At 39.8% G+C, this 20816-nt stretch overlaps 1 protein-coding gene across 6 annotated transcripts in view; it reads left to right on the forward strand.

Moving 5' to 3' along the window:
* Positions 1-4824, forward strand: part of pde4ba (phosphodiesterase 4B, cAMP-specific a) — a 203619-nt gene extending 198795 nt beyond the window's left edge. For all 6 annotated transcript variants that reach the window (XM_063460668.1, XM_063460669.1, XM_063460670.1 and 3 more), the window contains 5 exons: positions 156-255; positions 353-507; positions 619-741; positions 886-1068; positions 1169-4824. In XM_063460668.1, the coding sequence (XP_063316738.1) occupies positions 156-255; positions 353-507; positions 619-741; positions 886-1068; positions 1169-1612 (1005 nt within the window). In that variant the 3' untranslated portion in view covers positions 1613-4824. The remainder of the gene's footprint in view (positions 1-155; positions 256-352; positions 508-618; positions 742-885; positions 1069-1168) is intronic.
* The last annotated feature ends 15992 nt before the right edge of the window (positions 4825-20816 follow it).

A 20816-nucleotide genomic window follows, 5' to 3' on the forward strand; every position in this document is an offset into this window, starting at 1 on the left:
TTCTTTGAAGGCAGAATGTGACAGAAACAACTGGATTTCTCCCACATCGCTCTGCCAGTCAGCTGTCAGTGTCAAAGATTATCTGCTCTTTGCTTTCAGCTTCACGTTATCTCGCGACAATGTTTAACACTGTTCCTTTCTGATTACTTTTACAGGCGGTCTTCACAGATCTCGAGATCCTGGCAGCCATCTTTGCTGCGGCTATCCATGACGTTGATCATCCCGGAGTATCCAACCAGTTTTTAATCAATACCAGTAAGTCTGAAACGCTTAAACAAAAAGTGTCCACTCATATGAGATGAAACAAAGCCATCAGAGCATGTTTAACCATCGGTTTTTAACCACCACGCAGACTCTGAGCTGGCTCTGATGTACAACGATGAGTCTGTGCTGGAGAACCATCATCTGGCTGTGGGATTCAAGCTGCTACAGGAAGACAACTGTGATATCTTCCAGAACCTCACAAAGAAGCAGCGTCAGTCCCTGCGCAAGATGGTTATCGACATGGTAAGAATTCCAGATTCTTGTTTCTTTACAATTATTTCATTGTAAAACTAAAAAAACCAGAAACTTTCCAAAGCCAGATGCTGATCAAGTGTTTTTTCTTCATTTATTCAGGTTTTGGCCACTGACATGTCCAAACACATGAGTCTGCTGGCCGATCTGAAGACTATGGTAGAAACGAAAAAGGTGACGAGCTCTGGAGTGCTGCTGCTAGACAATTACACCGACAGGATACAGGTATGTGTGACTTCTACCTGAGCAGTAATAATGGCACAAGTTTGTGCACGAGGGGCTCAGTCACGTCATCCATCTCTTTTTTGTAGTCTGTGTAGTGACACAGTGAAAACAATGGACCAATCTTCAATTCTGTATGACTTCCAGGTGCTGCGTAACATGGTGCACTGTGCCGACTTGAGTAACCCCACTAAGTCCCTGGAGTTGTATCGTCAGTGGACTGATCGGATAATGGAGGAGTTCTTTCACCAAGGAGACAGAGAGAGGGAGCGGGGGATGGAGATCAGTCCGATGTGCGATAAACACACAGCCTCAGTGGAAAAGAGCCAGGTATGCAGAAACTGTATGAGCTATGATGGAGAGCAAAGCTCAGAATTCCCAGGAAAGCTTTAAAAGACACTGACTCCTAACACTCGTTTGTTTCTTTCAGGTGGGCTTCATAGACTACATCGTACACCCTCTGTGGGAGACCTGGGCCGACCTGGTCCACCCCGATGCTCAGGACATTCTGGACACGCTGGAGGACAACAGGAACTGGTACCAGAGCATGATTCCCCAAAGTCCCTCTCCGCCCTTCTACGACCAGAGCACACACGGGCACAGCGGAGGCACCGGAGGGCCGGGGGGCGGGGAGAAATTTCAATTTGAGCTGACCTTAGAGGAGGAGGACTTGGACGGAATGGAAAAAGACGGCGACGCGGAGGAAGACGAAGAGGAGGAAGAGCTGGATGAGGAGGAGGAGGACAGTCTAGGAGATTCACGTTCTCCTCCGCTGGACTATTTGGACGGTCAGGAGAATGACGAGGAAGGCATGATCGAGCCCACGACGGCTATAGAGATCGTGACGCACGAGGCTTCGCCCACAGACACATAGGGCTTCCAGCATCAGGTTCACTCGGTGATTTGAAAGGTGGGTGTTTTTTGGAAAAAGAGGGGAAAATCCTCTTGGAGCTGTCCTTTTTAAAAAGCCCACAGAGGCAAGGGCTTAGTTTTGCCCCGCGCAGTGGCATGTTGCACTTGGGTGTTTGAAGCCAGGCACGGACGGACAGTTTCAGCGAAGCGGCTTCAGAGTTCTCAGGAAATAATTCACGCGAACAATTGAGTCTTGATGGACAAGCAAGACTGATGGTGGAACTTGAAGGATTTCAGCCAGTTTGGAAAATATTTACTTTTCTTTTCTGGACTGGCATTAAATGGACATTGACACTACTGAGAGAAGTTTTGTACCTTGAGACTTTTTTACCGATACACGATATGATCTAGAAGTAGCATAGAGTGAGATCTACTGATGGAGACACATTTGTATAGCAAGAGGAAGTGTTTACTTTTTTCCTGTACCATTTGTCAAAGGACTTGTGTGCCTTTTTTACTATTGTCTTTATAATAGTTTTTTATTTATTGAACACTCTAGTATGTCTGTGAAATGTTTTTTTGTTTGTTTGTTTTGTTTTTCTTAACTGAATAGAGCAAATTTTTTTTGTATATTGAGAAAAGTCTTCCATGTATTGGGCAATAGAGATATCCAAACAAATGTCGACAAACAACTTTTGGACAAATTCATCTAAACAAGAAAACATTTCAATCACAGCACAAGTTCCTTCTTTACACGTGGAATTCAAATCCATGGTTCACGCCGCAGGTTTAGCTTCTTGCTTTCTGTATCACATGTCAGTCAATGAATGTCACAGTTGCACACAAATACAACACCTCTCGTTCTTGTTAAACAGCTTTTCTTTTAGTTTTTAATGGCCTGCAGACCATTGCGCTTCCTGCTGTTTCAAACCAACACTCGACTTTTAATGCAAAATGCTAAATTCCTACATGATTCCTGCTGATTTTTCAGTGTAAACTATTTGGGGCATTTGAGCTAGACACTTTTGTCTGTTCATTTTTGCAGTTATGTTGGTGTGAAACAAGAGTTACCCACGTTCAAACCCTCATTGCCAGATAAAATAAGCAGAAACACGAGCAAACAGGCCCTTACGTCAAGCTGCTAAGATCTGTGATGAAAAGAAATCTGCTCAGGATAAAATGCGCAACAGCGATGAGTCTATTTTTAGCCCACAGGTATGCTACAGTCGTAATAATCCTGTTAGTTGAAATGGGTTCTGACCACAGACCCGTCTGATGTAACACACCCCCCCCGCCTCTTTGCAATCAGGCCCAGACCAGATGATTAAAGGTGCTCTTGCAGCTGCCTGTCTGAAAGGCACTCTTTGACCCTCATCAGCGTCAGTATTCACATGGTTTACAAACCCCTCTAGGCTCCGCGGACACGACCTCAAAACAATCAGGCCAGCTATTTCTTCCTCACGCTAAAAAATCCCTGAAGTTCTGCTCCTGCTCATTGACGTCAATTGAATATTTTCCCTCCCTCTCTGCTGTATCAGGTTTCCAGGACAGTCAGGTTATGAGGATTTGGCACAGCTGGAACTGCTGGATTCAGCATGTAAGGCTATGCCTGTTTCCACAGGAAAAAAAAGAAATAAAAATAATAATAGGAATAATTAGGCGCTCTAGTTTGAAACAACCCCCAAAAATGTCTGATGGTTTGAAATGGTTTGCAGGCCATTAGACTTTGGCTCTGGTGGCTTCTGTAATCACGTCTTTTTCTCTTTTTTTTTAATTAGTTTACTGATACTCAAAGGTACTTCAGCTGATTTCACATAAGCATGCTTAGATGGCAGTTGTGTGTATGGAGTATGTGAGTAAGTTTCATATGTATGCACAAGCGTTGATGTATGTATGTGTCTGGATGAGGCCTTAGCCTCATAAGGCCTTACCCCCATCACTCCAAACCTTTGTCTCTACTGTTTGTCGCTAGAAGCTCAAGTTGGTCCTTTTGCTGTTTATAACAGTGTATTTATTCTATACTTTATGCCTGTAAATAAGAAATACTGGTTCAGTGTAAAATCTATTTTAATTTATATGCACTTGCATTACCTGGAAGTGGTGGTGTCTAATGTGTAGAAGACTCTTAATTAGAGCCTTTTTATATATGTATCATATATTGTTTTTATATATATATATATAAATATATCTAAGTATATATTCGCACAATGTTTTGAGTGCCCAACAGAGCAGCAGCTAAAGAGACATATTGTTGTTGTTACATGAAAACCTTGTATCTACAAAACAGCTTCTTTTTTTAATTTTCACATAAAAGTTTAGATACCTTTTAATATCATGTCACAGACAAGAACATGGAAATTATTAATATTATGCATGAATATTAAACCAAAAATGTTGTCACTTTGTTTTTCTGTCTTGAATTCCATCTAAATCTGTTTTCCAAATATCAGAATTCTGCTGAAATAGTCCGAATCCAAGAAAATACTCCACATTAAACACATTTTTGACCAACCGCATTTCACTACAAGGTTTTCATCTGACATCAGCAATTTGGTAACCCAGAGGCAACATAGAGGACATGTTAAACTGCGTAGGCTTGGATGTAGGAGCTAGGAACATCTTAGCTTAGTCGGTGCTCGGTTTTAAAGTATGCTAATAGCTTAGCATATTAGCTTAGCTCCCCTCAGTGGCTCGTTACAACCTAAGCTTCTCCATCTGGCATTTGAATGAAGATTGCTGATATACGAGGCCAGATACAGGTTCGACTGACAAACACAAAGCGATTGTCTCCTTTTACACTTAATGCACTTCATGTAAAAGTAGATATCATGGGGAAGGTATTGTTAGCATGCTACAATACGCCCAGCACTAACGTGAAACATTCTGAATTACCAACAAAACATGATCTTATGTAACTGATTGTGCTAATGTGTTTCTGACCAAACTTGTTAGCAGTTTTGAAATTCAAATTGTCAGTATTAACATTAACTATGTTCAAGCTTTTTTTTTGGTCCTAGTTGTGTCCAAATGGTTAGCCAGATTTAGCACTATCTGCATGAGAGATGGGTTTGTTTTTGTTTCTTTTATTGTCAATAATATGTTCAAGTCTACCAGTTGTTGCAGGTGGGTTATTAAATGTTTCACACAATGTATGGTATTATATTGTATATTGTGTTCAAAAATAAATCTGAAATACTTTTTCTATGAAGTGATTAAAAGCAAAGCATGAATATATTCTTACTGTGTCTGCCGTTCTTCCCCCTTTGTGGCCTTGTTTTTTTTCACCATGGGTGTGAGCAACAAATTGGGTCACAGTCATGCTTCTGGTGGGTTTTCACGTGTTTGTCATGTTTCATTAGTCTGCCTCACAATAGAAGACTGTATTTACAGAGCACCTGGGTCCTGTTCTGTAAAAATAGCCTGTGTATGAAAGTGTACTAAGAATGGCCTAAAATCCCCGCTAGTGGCACCTGGAGGCCTGCGCTGCTCCTGACATTCAAGCTGACTAACAAGGTATGAATTTACACAATAGTGTCCTGTTCTCAGTGTCTCACTTGCCTAAAAAAAAAAAAAATCAAAGTCAACATCAGTGACAACTTTCTGATGCCAGGTAGTCAGAATAGGTGATCTGGAAGTCTTGGCAATCAAGGAGCAAAGAAAAAATCATTCTAACTGGAACACATCAACTGTGAAGATTTCCTACAAAAATTTTGTGATAATCAGACAGCAGATGGTTTAAAAAAACAACTACTGCTGCCAATGAGACTGTTTCCAGTGCATGTGCGTAACTCGGTTAACATCCAAAATCTGAATCTAGGGTCTAGGATATGGTATAATCGTCAGTTGGTGTGACGTCAGTGACTCTGCATTGAGTCCAACAGCTCGTGTGAGGCTAACTTATATTTGATGAGCCTGAGCAGCTATTCAAGTCCAGCAAGAGACATAAAGACAAAGGGATGAATTAAAAGAGTGCTCCTGTATACTGGTGTCTGCCCCCAATTAACAGACTTTAACGCTTGGTTGTAACTCTAGATTTCAAACACATGATGTTGCCATGTTGGCATGATTCTTTTCCGTGTTCCCTTTTTCTGATTGCCAAGTGTGGAGTGGCGACACTGCTGAGCTTCCAAAGTTAATTCAATTCAGCAGTTTGTCACACGTTTGTGTCGCGTGATGTCACCAGCGCTTCATTAAATGGAATGAGATGTAGCTGCTTGCTGTGGATTTACGCACCTTCAAATTCTTGCTGCCTAGAGTTAGAGGCCGATGTGGGGTCAGAGGCGGGGTCAGAGGCAGGTTAAGGGATGTTGCCAATATCAATTTTGACCTTTGACTTAAAGTCACACAAGAGAAACAAAGAATAGAGCCAGAGAGGACATTTCCTTATTTAGTCCAGCAGACTCAAAACTCAATTTACAACATGAAACCAGAGAATAAGAGCAGAGTATTGTAACACTCAGCACTACTACATAAATGTTTCTCTTAAAGCCTTCTAATATGCAATAAAAATATGGAAACCTATCCAGAAATTTAAAATAAAATCCAGACATGTAATTTTCCTTAATTAGTTGACCACAACCGAGTGCCTAAATAAATAAATAATCTGGGACTCTGGCCCGTCCAGACAGAAATAAACCATTAAATATAGAATTAATTCTCAGGTCAGTGCCAGAAAGTGACGTGGAATTAAAATTGGTCCTCGTATCTGTACTATGTTACTCCTCATTCTCTTTGATGTCCCCGTGTATGCTGCATCATCACAAAGGTTTGGCTCTAATGTGCTGAGACGGGAACACAGTGTGACACAGACTCAGACTACACACTATCTGACAGGGCTGTCCTGATGCAACATAAGGCCTTCGCATATGAACAGAAACACACACGTAAATACGCTGCCCGTTTTGTGCCCGAGTTAAAATGTTACACCCAAACGAACACCTTTCAGACGTGCGCAAGGGTGCTTTCCAACACACACGGGAGAAATGTTAACTGATTATTAAAAAAAGGAATGGTACAAATGTCAAATAGAATCAATTTCTGCAGTAGCTGAAGTTTTATTTTAGATGTCAAATAACAGCTGCAGTATTGCAAAGTTTCAGCTGACTGCAAAAGACTGCAGTGTTCTGGTCTCGATGCAGTTTTTATTGCAATAAATGATTTTAAAGGTACCTGCATTGACCTGCATTGCTATGCAAAATAAATGCAAAGTATTTCAAAACGAGAAAGTCTCGACTCGTTATCTTTATTCAGCCATCTCTCTGGGCCAAGCTTTGAGTGTTGAGCAGCAGGTGTTAGGTGAGGCCTAACTTCAGGCTCCATATGTAAATACCTGTGATCAACATGCCTTGTGTTTTTAACTAGATTTTAAAAAGTGCACGCAAACTCTTCTGACTTAAGCCCAAATATTTCCATATCGGATTCATCAGCGCTATTCCAAATTCAGGCTGAAAAAAGACAAAAACCTTCTCTTTAAACGAGGAACCGAGTGGTGGTGCACGCTCTCTGAATGCTTTCGAGCTCCAACTCTACTCAATTTGGTTCTTGGTTTATTGCAGCACCTCCTGCAGTGACTCCCTACTGATATTTACTGGAAAGGATGCAGACAGTTAAGCTGTTTTATTGCTACGTTATTAAGCCGCTTTATATAACATGTGAGACTTTGTATGTAGCCAGGAAGAGGAGGCAAATATGCTTGATTAAGCAATATTTCCAGGAATGCTCTATTGGCCTATTATTTTGACTGGTTTAACTGGAGGGTTTACAGGCTCCAGAACCCTTTAGGAGCATCCCACAGTACATAACACTGTGCCATTAGTAATTGACTTTTTTGTGTATTTACCACAACTTCCGTCTTTAAAAACATAATAAGGGCAGTTTTGCAAAGTGGACACAGGTGTTGCAGCATGAAGCTGCCTCCGTTTTTGCAAATGACTGCAGAGTTGCTGCTCAAACCACCAAACACAGTGATGGAATTTCATTTTATAGAAAGTTTTTTATTTATGTAGCACAGCGGTCCCCAGCCCCCGGGCCGGTACCGGTCCATGAGTCGTTTGGTACCAGGCCGCGAGAGTTGAAGCTCGGGTGTGAAATTTATGGTTTACAGTGTTTTTAATCGTTTTTTATCGTTACGACCCCAAACCCTCGATCGCCTCTGTGAACAAGCCTCGAGCTTGGTACGGCTAAAAGCAAAAGATCATTTTGCTTTTTGATTTTGATTTTGATTTTCTAAGAGATCTAGAGGGTGCATAAGGCTGCAATAGGTCCGACAAATACCCGGGAGCCTGTCCATTCAGGGCTTTGTAAGTCAACAATAACATTTTTAAATTAATTCTGAAGAGAACAGGGAGCCAGCGAAGAGAGCCAAGCACCGGAGAAATATGTTCACGTCTTTTAGTTCGTGTCAGAAGACGAGCTGCAGCATTTGAACCAAACTGCAGTCCTGCAAGGCAGGTCCGACTAACTCCAAGATATAAGGAGTTAGAATAGTCCAACATGGATCGCCTGTTCAAAGTTTTTAAAAGATACTCTGTAATCTGTTTTTGAAAGGTGATATTGCTGTCAAATATAACCCCCAAATTTTTGGCGTGTGACTTAATAAAAGGCTCAAGACTGTGCAGGTTAAAATGAGACGTGCTGGGATCGTCCAAACATTTGTTCTCATTACAGTTAAGGAAGTTAGATGCCATCCAGGGGAAGGGTTCTAGTGGAGAAGAACAGTTTCTCTTCAGTTAAACATAGATCTGAGTGTCATTGGAGTATAAATGGAAACAAATGTTATATTTTCTAAAAGAAAGAAAGAGCTGGAGGATGCATGTGGCCACACGGAGGCTTCTGAGTGAGGAGAAATTATTCTTACCTAAAGACTTCAAGCATGACATGGGTAAGAGGCTTGAGTAATTCTCATGTATGACCCTTCATATCCAACATCCCAGTGACAACAAGAGCTCTGAGGCTGTCTGCGTTTGCACCCACTATAACCTTGCTTTAAAGGACAATTATGAGTGAGTTATATCACCTTAGTCTCTTTTATTCCCTCTCCGATCCTCTCATTTCCATCTGTAAGCACTTATTGTTAAATTTATTTTAAATTTTATACTCTATATCTGTCAGTAGCTCTATATCCCCTCCAACTCCCCTTCCTCCTCTCAAATTTCCCTCTGGAAATCTCTTGCTTCAGACATAACCCAGTAAAAGGAAGGGATTTGATTTGATGGAACCGCTTACGTGGATATGACTGGCACTCCATTTCGAAGACATGCAGTTCCACGGGGATGGGAGAGTCATCTAACGAAGCTAAAAACAGAGCAACGCATTTCCCACCAGTTGAGGTAAATGACACCACTTAACTTCTCCCCTGTGTGGCACAAAGAAAAAGATGAGGGAAGTTTTCAGGCCAGAAAAGGAAATTGTAGGCTTATAGGAAATAATAGGGAATTGGCTGGAGGCTGGGAAAATCCCTAGCGTATCCTAGATGTGGATGAATGAGACAGAATAGAGAAAAGGAAGGGAAAAGGAAGGAGGAGGAAAGAGCAGGGGGAGTATGTTGGCGTGCTTTAAAGGACATAAAAATATATCCAAAAACCAACAAACCAAACAAAAAAAGTGTTGATGAATTATTGTTACATTTTAAAAGAGTACAATAATCAGCTTTCAGCGTATAGATGCTGCCAGTAAGAGAAACTTTTAATATGCATGACCTCAGCTGGAGGAACAGTGAAAAGCTCTGGTTTAAAAGGGTACATAGGGTTTGATATGTAAAGAAAATACTCACATGTATTTACATTTTGCACAGACAACAATCACAGTTTCACAACTGGAGAAAACAAACAATCTCTGCTCACCACCTGTCCTGTGCTCCACTTCCTTTGGACTTCCTCTTCACTGCTCAAAACAAAAATCAAGATGAATGGGTGTTTGGACGTACTGGAGGAAATCCACAGAGGAAGGGGGCTTCCACAGGGCAGTTTATATACACAGCAGGTGCACAAGCAGGTAACTGTAAAGATGATCTTTCAGGTAAGTAAATCCCAAAAGGTTGATTCTGTTCATCTGGACGTAGCGTTTTCAGCGGGAGAAACGTTTCTTCTTTAGTCTCAGCTGACTGTCCCCAACCTTATAAACAGTACATTTGCACAATAACTGAACCTAGCCCACTGACTGAACAATGGGCTGAAAAATGGATGAGTGGAAATCTTCACTGAATTTTCCGTAAAGTCTGGGTCTAGGCTTAAACAATGTCTGGAAAACTGGCTGATTTTTATAATGCTCAGAACTCTTAACTTCAGCCTCGTACACACAAACACGCGGACAGCTGATGGAAGACGGGGGTTTTTAAAGGTTGATAGTTCAATCCTCCACTCTGCAAAACCAACGTGTCTTTGGGCAAGATTATGAAGTGACAGTAGTAGCGTAAGAGGTGATTTGAGCCTAATCCCAACGCTCATTCTTATAAGTGCTAATGCTCAATATTCACTTTTCCAAACTTTCCTGACTGCTCTTCGGTCTTCACTGGATTCTAAAAGACATCTTCACCTTAAAAAAGGGAGGTTTCTGTTTTCATTTGACAGGAAAGCAAAGTATTTGAAAATCTGCAGTTTAAAAAAAAGTGCATTTCATTTCTGGAAACTTCACAAACTTCCTAGATGTTGACTGTTCTCTGCAGCTTTCTGGATGACAGCTAAACATATAACCACCATCTGAGTGAGAGAACGCAGACTGCATGCGAGCATGAGCCTGCAGATAACATTTAAGTTCTCCGGCGATCAAAGTTTTATTTATGTAAATAAGGAATTAACACCTTGCACAGATTATTTTCTCTGCTTGGAATGGAGTGTCTAAGTTTAGGATTCTGAGAGATTCAAGTGAGATATTACACATACAGGATTCAGTACCCAGCCTTTTTTAGGGCTGGCTATGTAACAGGACACAGTTGTGGTGACCACACAGGGTTAAATATCTTCTCTTTTAATGCAAATTATGTGGCCTCTGCGTTTGCGTCATTGTGGTTTTATAGCTGGCTGTAGGGCCAGCTGGGTCAAATACTGCTGCTGCTGCTGCTGCTGCTCTCAGAGAAATATACTGGAGAAAATGACAAGCTTGGGAATTGATTTGAATTTGCATGAAGAATTACTGAGCTCCTTTACATTCATAAGGAGATCGTTTAGTGAAGAAGAAAATATTGATTTGATAACTGACGATTTCCTTTCAACTCACTGTTGATGCATTTTCTGAATTAAATCATTTCTGTAATTAAGACCCTCCTTTTGTAATGAGAAAATAATAACAATACATTTATAAAAACACATTAGTACAAGACAAAAAAAGAAAAGTAAAACAAGCAGTTACACTTTACAGTTTCACTGCAGTTACACTGGCTTCCAGGAAAAACCGCTGCCCCTTTTCGAGTCCCCTGAGCTTGCATTAACCTTGTAAGTGAAGCAAGTAAATCAGTCTTGTGATGGATACATGCGGCTATTTTTATCCCCAGAGCCAATTAGAGTAGAGATGATGAAGTGGATGAGGGTGCACAGAATCACCACAGACAGCCTGTTTAAAGAACCTCAACAAGTCCTTATTGCAAGGCTCCAGACTGCAACTGATTACTTGCTTTCTGAACCAACGTCATTTAAGAAGCAAGCAATTTTTTATGAGGATGAAAGACGAACAGGTTGTAGAGAAAAGAAAAAAACAAACAATATCCCAATAACCTGGTGTCATTTTTAGGGATGGTTGTCAGAGGTATAGCCACACACATGCAGACAACTATGAGAAAAATCTTCAGTGTTGTCATAGCAACGTTTGCGCAGGCGCATTAATATTAGCAGCAAGCATTGGAAACATACTGACAACAATTGTTAATGTGGGTAGTGGTGAAAAGCATTATCTAATCTTACTCTGCTCCCACCACACCCAACGTTGCCACACCTGCAGCCGAGAATATGATGCTGAAAAGGCAAAGCAGGTGAAACAGGAAGTGCAGCTTTAAAAAAAAGAAAGAAAAAAAGTCAGGTTTAAGCATTGTTTCCTGGACTACATACAATGCAATAAAGAGGAAACAAAATGCAGTGTGCACAGTGTGGTGTTGGCAAGGTTTACAACAGCTTCAAAACAACTTGTCACACCCAGATACTGTGAGATCCTTTTTGCACACTTGATCAGAATTAGGACTGTCACCAATAGTGGAGCTTTGAAAGCTAACAGGTAACAAATATTAAATGACTTGCACCTCACAGAGCGGCCGTACCTGTTGCTACTCTCCCTAGAATCATCCAAGAAGATTTATTCTCTCTATTGTCTTTCTTCATTTATTTGTGTACTGGACTGCTTCATTTTAGTGTTTATTAATGCCACATGGTTTTCAAAGGGTGTCAGGTCTGCAGTGTACTGCTACAGAGCAGGGATTTGAATATAGGTTAAATTAAAATATAAAATGCAGAATACATTTTTATTTCAGCTGTTAAGCTGTATCTCACATACTGTAAATCTCAGTTTCTCCTACTTTCAGTTTCAGTTTCAATCAGATCACATATTTATTCTTTAATTTCACAAGACAAAACAAACGGTGCTTTTAAAGTCGGAGATGGCGCTAAATATCTGATGGACTTGGTGGCGCCACTGGCGTCATAGCAAAATTTGACTGACACCTATCTTTCACTGCGTTGCCTTTAATGATGAACAGGTGGAAAGAGCCGTGTTTATTGTGACATTTAATGGCGCTCACAACAATTTGAAAGATAAAAAGCATAAGACATAAACACAGACTCTGCCTAGCTTGGCACTAACCATCTTAAAGGCTGTGATGTTCACCAACCAAAGTGCCCATGTATTCAACATCTTTTCCTTTGACTCACCAACATGAGAAACAATTTAGAAAATAAGCTCTCATTTCTTCATTCCACTGACTAAAGGAGGGGAATTCTTGAGAATCAGAGTTTCTTTTCCTGAAGAACTATCAATTTCACTGCATCGCACTTCCTTGTTCTTTCGTTTCTTCACAGCTGCGTCACCGAGCCCTCTGGTACTAAAGTTTATAAACCATTTGTTTCCCTCACACACCCTTGCCAAACCAGAGGTTTGCAGCACATGTTAACAATCCCTTTGGCTTGCGTGAGACGTTGTGATGACAAACGTGTGTTTTTCCCTCACTGCTGTTGTGTAATGTCATTCCTTACAGTAATCGCCTGCACTTCAGAGCATTTATAGTTAATGGCAGGCACACTCAGCTTAGCCGCAAGGCTCGAACTGGGGTCATCGCGCCGGAGAATGCTTTCTTTGACCACAGTGAAATATTTAATGGCTTTTAAAAAGTAGCATGTTACGTAAAATTGTACCGAAGGTCTGACTGTTGTATACAAGCCCTAGATTTGTTCCAGAAAATGTTACAATCAATTTGTACAGCAAAACCCTCAACTTAGAAAATTTAAGTTGGAGAAACATAAGAAAGTAAGGCCTGTCTTTATACATGTTTTTTATTTTTTATTTTTTATTTTTTTATTTAACCTTTATTTAACCAGGAATGTCCCATTGAGATTAAAAACCTCTTTTTCAAGGGAGTCCTGGCCAAGAGGCAGCACATTTCCAAACAAATACATACAAACAAACAAGATTAAAAATTACACAAAACAATTACACATTATTGAGGCAGTCTGTAGGCCTTTGAGTTTAGTTTTAAAAACATTTAAAGACAACAGTTCAGTCAGTTTCCAGTCTTTCTGTAACAGGTTCCACGAAAAAGGCGCAGAGTGGACAAAGGCTTTCTTACCCAACTCTGTGCGGACAAGGGGAACAGACAGCAGCAGCTGATCATTTGAACGCAAGGAGTAAGATGTATTTATATAGCACATAAGTAGTCTGTCATACATTTAGCAGCTCCGACTCTGTTTATAAGCACAAACGGTGCATGTGGTATAGAACCGTCTGTAGCAGAGTATACATCAGAATATCGGCCAGAATTTTATTTCACCTGGAAAATTGGAATTATATCTAAAATGCAATATAATACCAAATAAAATATATGTTAGTGATATAAAAAGATTTACAATACAAAATAAAAAACTATGTGTTAAACAAAGAGAGAAAATTAAATATATAAACTAAATATATAAAAGCAGGTTGTGGTCAATTAAACAGCACACCTAATAATCAACCCCTAACAATGTGACTGATATGACAATTTTTCTTCTTACTTGTTATTTTATCTTATATAAAGAGAGGATGGGAAACACAGTACTTAAAATGTGAGGTTACAGGACATTTTGACATAGATGTTCTTGTACCTGTTGTACACTGAACTTGGAAAAATAGGAACAAGCTACAAAAAAACCAAAACTATGAAGCTGCATACTCTGATTTCATGTTTAAAAAGCCTGTTTTCACATATCTACTCTTGCACATGTTCTTCTTAATTTGTGAATGTGTATAATGTGTCTTTTTTGTTATGTAGCTGTGTCAGGGAAACCTTTGTACAACACTTTTTGTAAAAGATCTCTCTTGAAAAAGAGATCTTTCAATTAAAATGAGGGTCACTTGATAAACTTGCGTGCAACTTATCAGTGGCTACACTGAGATAAAAAGTCAGAGGCAGTTCATAAGTAATAATGCAGTAATACAAATACCGTAGGTGTACATAACCAGCTGGCAACAACTCCAACGTTATCCACTTGTCAAGTCATGATGATGTTCACAACTTGTCTCCGCTGCCCCCAAGTGGCCGGAAAAAAAATCTGTCAATTCAGGCTTAAACTCAAACAAAAAGAAATGTGTATGTTTGTGTTGGCTAACAAGCCTGAACATAGATAAACATAACACAGATCTGTAGTGATGTTTGCTACACAGGGTTTTATGTTCGTCTCCTTGTCAATTTGGATAAAATGGAGAAAGAAAAATAAGAATAAACTGAATTAAATAGGGACTGTGCTACTTCTTTCCTTAATTTTAACTTAATATAGAGCTACTTCTCCTTTATTATCCCACTTCCCTCTACACACTCTTCCCAGAGCGCTGATCTATTCCAGTTAGTTGAACCAAACGTGTCCTGGTCTTGGTCATCCCGGCGGAGCGGAACAAACCTGGGTAAAAATTGTGGTTGAAGATAATGTGAGCTCTGAACACTTACAGTCAGTCCTTACAGGAAAAAGAATTTGTGGTGGACAGGAAATGATGATTGGTGTGTATTCTTCAGAAGGATGAGTCTCAGCTTCGCGGATTCTGAGTAAAACAAAGAAAAGATGAACTCAAACCCAAAAGAACACTTAAAGAAAGAAAAAAGAGGCTTGAACCAAGATTTAACCACATCAGTTAGACAATTCAAAACATGGTAGTCTCCCTCTTTCACTTACATGTATTTTTTCACTGTGTTTGAGCTACTTTGCTGTGATTAAACTGTCCTTTTGCATCCTTCACTAAGTGATTATGGTGAGTGCTGCACAAGTGTGCGCACGTGAATGAGCAGAGCGAGGATAAGGCAGGAAGCGCGCGAGAGAAAGCCATCCAGACAGGAGACGCACTGAACTGGGATTTTGACACGGGTTTTTTCTCTTGTATTATATCGCAGGGTCCACCAAGTCATTGTGTCGATCAGGTTGCCACGGTAACTGCACTGGAGTTGAATAAGGAGACACGTTCTCTAGACATTCCTCTGTTGGATAACATCAGCACAGTCAAATGCAGGCAACGCGTCAGACAGCAGGTACAAACACTTGGATGCATAACTCCTATTCACAACTTCAAGACCGTCATACAAACGGACCCTTTCTTCAAAACTGGCTCCTAATCAGTTGATTTCAGCCTGGTCGAGTCACCTGCTCTGATGGTGGTGTCCTGCAGATCACGGCAAAGGAGAAATATGTCATTTATCTCATATTTGGGAGTTTTATTTGTTCTAGCAGTTGAAATTATTATATTATTATTAGTATCATCATTACTATTATTTTGCCTCTCTATCAGCTGTATTGTATTATTGAGGTTGTAATATGATAAGTCCCTATATCTGTCCTTGTGGCAGTGGAGCTAAATCAGTCTGTCAGAGAAGTTCTTCCAGTTTCCCTTATTTAAGAATAGCTGCTTGACAGCCACTCTTCCACTGAGACACTTTCTGATAAGACTTTGGTCCAGCTGAAGGGTCAGATGCATCCCTCAGGTCCTGTGTCAGGTCTTTGCTGGATTTGTTTTCTGTTTCTTAAGGGCATGACTTTCACATACTATTCATCTGCTGCAGATAGTGTTTCTCGTTTGTTTTGTTTTTTCTTAGGACTGCCTGTTTCCTCATTTTTTAAGACACGCTGCACAACATGCATTTTCGCTAATAGTTCTCTGGGGATAACTTTGTTGGAGCAAAAATACTATTTTATGCCTGTCAGACCTGCTAGTGACAAAGTACCTAAAAATACTATTTAAAATTGGTCCTTTGCCAAGTTGTCTGTTATGTGCAGACAAAGCACTGGCTCATCCCTTGAGTTAGGGACCTTTTTATGCTTGACTTAATCATAGGTGAGTGTTAAGTGGCTTGAAAATGGTTTGGTAACAAGAACCGGACTGAAAATCAGTGAAAAGGCAGCCAAATAACTTTGAAAGGCCTGGAGAACTACTGGAGTGGCTCAAGATTTTTATATAGCACTCTATAATATTTAGCATTTGTTTAACTGAGTAAATCCTAGTATAGTTAGCAACCTCTTGTTTGTGCCAGAAATTATTAGGGTTTTTTTTCTTTTCTTTAAAAAAAATCGCTTAAGATGACTGACAGTTTATTTGAAACAACAATTCTAATAATCAGCTGTTTATTTTTTTTAGAGGGAAAAAAAGGTCTTAGCCTCAAGCTTCTCGTGTTCAAAAATGACTTAATCTTCTTAGTCTAAGTCTTTGAATACTGAGGGTTTTTTTTATATAATTTATTTTATGTTTAATAAAAAAAAATTAGATAATTAACTGAAGGATGTATTGCAGAACTAGTGTATCAAACTAAGTTTCAGGTCAGGTCTAATTGTGCACACATTTTAAAGCGACTAAATGACTACAATCTAAATGTACATGTTATGTTTGCTACACTGAATAATGCCACATTTAGTCTAGCTGTGACCAAGAATTGCAGATGGACTCAGCAGGTGTCCCCTACCCTGCCTACACAAGCACACACACACACACACACACACACACACAGCCATTGCCTTTAGGCTCAAATGTTCATCTAAAAGATAAGTTAAACCTGTAGCGACAAAGGCACTGTTAGTAGAATGCTATATTAATGCTTTGAAAAATAACAGGCTTTTTTGTATACGACTAAAGAAGAGACTCAACACGACGATCAGGTATGGTTTGCATGCTCGGGCCAAACTAGACTCGCTGTTGTTAAATAATAAAAAAAAACAAAATAAATGTGACCGAACAGGGGAAAGACTTTCTTGTTACGCAACACCATCAGACTGCGTGACAAAATATTGTGATTTGCTGGAGGAAATTACTTTCCTGGACGGGTTTGATTAAATATTAACCAATAGTTTGGGTGGGTGGAGAGGCTGCTGCAGCAGCTGATGGACAGATATGGATTAGACGACCGAGTGAAACAGGACCTCCAGGTGTTTCACACGTGGTATCTGAATACAAATTCTGAGAAATGATGGGTGTGAAAAATGAAAATAAGCAGCAAAACGTGTTACTCACATATGTAATATCTGAATATGGCTTATTTATTTCATGAGTGTACATTGCTGAAGTCCGTAAGCGGACACCAAGACCAGTTATCTTCTCTCTTTTAGGAGATTGGCAGACTACATCCGAGGCTGCTTAGCATAATCTTCTTTTCAGCGTTTGAAAGGTTAAATATTGATTACACAGCATTTTTTAAATATGGAACCCATAACTCCCATAGAGTAGGTCATTTGACACTTAATGCTGTTTTGAAGACAGTAATAATAACATGTAAAATGTATTAACTACATATATGGTAAAAAACATTTTCGCTTCTTCTTGTACGTTAGCCAGACTTCTAACCGGAAGTGACAACCATTTGGGGGTACAAATATATGAAAATATTTCTACCTGCTAATATTTTATAAATGTTTACAGTTCAGTATGTAATGCACCTAACAGGTGGAAACAAGCACACCTGTGGAATGGAAGAGTCTGGTCTTTTTTTTAAGTAGCGGCAGGTCATTTAGCGACTTTGCTTGTTATCGCCTGTTACGTGCATTATCAACGTTACTCCAATTTTATTATATTTTATTCCACTTATTTATTTGTTAATTATTTTCTAAAAAACTATATTTATTTATTTATTCCATTGGTTCCAGTAACAAGCAAGGTAATATGTCACTTCCGGCAGCCATCTCTTGCCTGACGGTAATTAACGACGGCTGAGTGGTTGAGTGGCTAACCCACCTTAATTTCCCTTGTTGAACAGGAGAAAGAGTTTGTTTGGTTTTACCCCATCAGAAAAGCTTTAAGAGGAACAGTCTCCAAAACTTTCCAAACTGCCGTAAGTATTGTAATTTTAAGGGGAAAAAAATAAAAGGGTGAAAGTTAACGAGCGACTCAAAAGTAAACCTTATTGGTTCTAAGTTGAAGTGAGGGTCAGCTACATGTGAAGCTATAGTACTAAACACAAACTCATTAGTTTAATGTGTGTGTCACGCTTTTCAAGTGGTTTGCAGGGCTTTACCTACTATTGCTCGCTAAAATGATATAGTAAAGATAAATGAATAAAAATCATGACATATACAGAGCTAAGCTAGCTTAGTCCAAAAACATGGCTTAAGATGTAGCACTACTTTAAAGGTGGGATGGTGCCCGTCACTTATACAGAGCCATTTCCACCATTATGTATAACACAGTAGCCATGCCTTTGACTTAGCACAGGTCCGTACTCAAATTGACTTTAAATTGTTAAGAACATTAAAACATGGCAATGTTACTTGACTTGGGAAAGTAGGAGACTCCAGCAACAGGGCAGAAGTAACATAACTGAACTGGTTTTGCATAGAATACCATGGAAGTTGATTTTAATTGGGTAATTTTAGAGTTTAAAATAAAGTAACTATGACTCAGGTACTATTTACCAACACTTATTAATATTATTGATCCACATGTATTCATTGAGGTCCTGTAAAGAACATCTTGCGTACTAGAAATGTAACTGAAACTTTTTTGTTTTTTTTTTAGTAACAGGAACCACATCAGGGAATTGGGAAAAAAAACTCCCAAATCTCAGGGGCAGAAACTAATCTCGTGCGTTATAGCTGTGCAAGTTCACATGAATGATGCGTGCACATTAAATCAGCATTACCATTCTTTTTTTTACCAATAAAGTGTCCTACCAGAGTATGTTTTTGCCCAAGGCCTTTAAAACTCAGCTGATTAACTGTGGTCCTTAAAGATTCTTCCTTTATTTGAATATGAATGTTTGCCGTTGACCTCTTTGACCCATCTTAGTTGTGAAACTAGAAAGATAGAAGTGTATTTGTCGGTGATTAAAACACTTGGGATCTTCTTTCCAGCAGTAAATTTCAAATGCACAGTCTTTTGTCCCTCATATTCACCAATGCTTTTATGAAAAGAGTGCCTTTGGGCATGCGAGCCTCTGTAGTCTGGACTGGCTCAGTTGCAGACATTAGTCACCAAGGGTCTTGAGTTCAGCGCTCCCCTGTCAGCATTTTGGAGCAGCACAATGAAGACAATAGCAGCTAGTTCACGTTCATTACACAATGTTCCAATCCAGCTCATGCTGTGGGAGAGCCGGAGAAGGGAAATGGTGACTTTTGATTAAATGGCTGAGTAATTGTGTTTTGCCATTAGCGTACTGCAGTCGATTCATTCATGTCGATGTTGACTGAGCTCAATGCATCGTGAGGTTTGGCTCATCGGAACAACAATCAGCATTTGTTAGGGAAATTTACAGGAAAATCTGATGGAGTATGTTTTGTAAGAACTGTGGTGTTTATGCCAAGGAAGGGGGCGGGTAGTTGAATTGAAATACAAAAGGCCAGCCTGTACGTCATAAACATGTGATGGAATCCGTGTCCGTTCAACGTGCATTTTTTCAGTTTGTCATTTAAAACTGGTGTTGCTGCATGTGATGATTCTCATACAGCTACCTGAGGCGGAGGGCTGGCTCATATTCTGTCACTTCCGTCCTGTATCAGTGGTGGCACCAGCGTAAACACGTGCGAGAAATTAGCAGTTAAGTCAGATCCTCTGAGAGAAAGTGTTGAAGCATATTTATTCAAATTAAGACTTGGCCAAAAGTCGTGCAGCCGATGCCTTGAAACAAAAATGTGGAGACCTCACAGGAGGGGACACGTGGCACTTAAAAAATCCAGAATAGAAACCTGTTACAGAATTTTGTTATAGCAAAGAAAAAAGTTGTCCCTTCCCCAAATGAGCCAGTGAAACAGTTGAACTGGCAACTGTGTTGTTGCTTTGATGCATATGAAAATAGATCATGACTGCTTCAGATGTGTAGTGGCATGCATCTCTGTAGTGTCTTGGTGAAGGTGATGGTAATGAAGTCAGTATGTTGTGTAGCCTGACACATTTGTCATAACTAGGCTGTAATTTAGATCAGGATGGGTAACAAACATGAAACTTTTGAAACGGCTTGTATGCTGATTCTTTACATGCAGTTTTTATTTCTTATTCACCGTTGACATTAAAGTTATGTTTGTGTTTTTAGTCATGAAAACACCTGCCCAGAGGCACGACCAAGGTGGCTGCCAAGTGGCGAGACCTGATAGTGAAAGGGCTTTGTTGTAGGTACAGCTCCAAGTTTGGGGGTATCATGTTGAGACAGCCAGAGCCCTGCTGCACATGTGAGTGTTGGAAGTCAAGTGAGTTCATGTAGAGGTTATTGATATGTGGGAAACACTGTGGGGGAGAGAAGGGGTTGCCAAGTTTGAGGATAATGAATGAGGTTTTGGGTGTTCTTTGCCTGGGAAATTCAGACTGGGAAACTTTCTGATCCCCATTTCCTGTGTTGTTCTGTGGAAACCTTAAATGCACAAATATTATTAGGCAGTGGAATCTGGGCTCTGACCACGAAGGCAATACTGTGTCCATGTTTCACAATATAGGGGATGGACACACGCAGCATTACAAACTGATAATCTTTATTTGATCTGTCGGAATCTAGTTTTCCAGGGGTTACTTGTCATATGCAAAATTCAGTAAATGTATTCATTTGATTTTGCCTCTCAGATATTAATTAAAAGAATCATTAAAAAAGGCGTGTGCAGATAAAT

The sequence above is a fragment of the Pelmatolapia mariae genome, linkage group LG17, assembly GCF_036321145.2.
Source record: "Pelmatolapia mariae isolate MD_Pm_ZW linkage group LG17, Pm_UMD_F_2, whole genome shotgun sequence".
NCBI classification, from domain to species: Eukaryota; Metazoa; Chordata; class Actinopteri; order Cichliformes; family Cichlidae; genus Pelmatolapia; species Pelmatolapia mariae.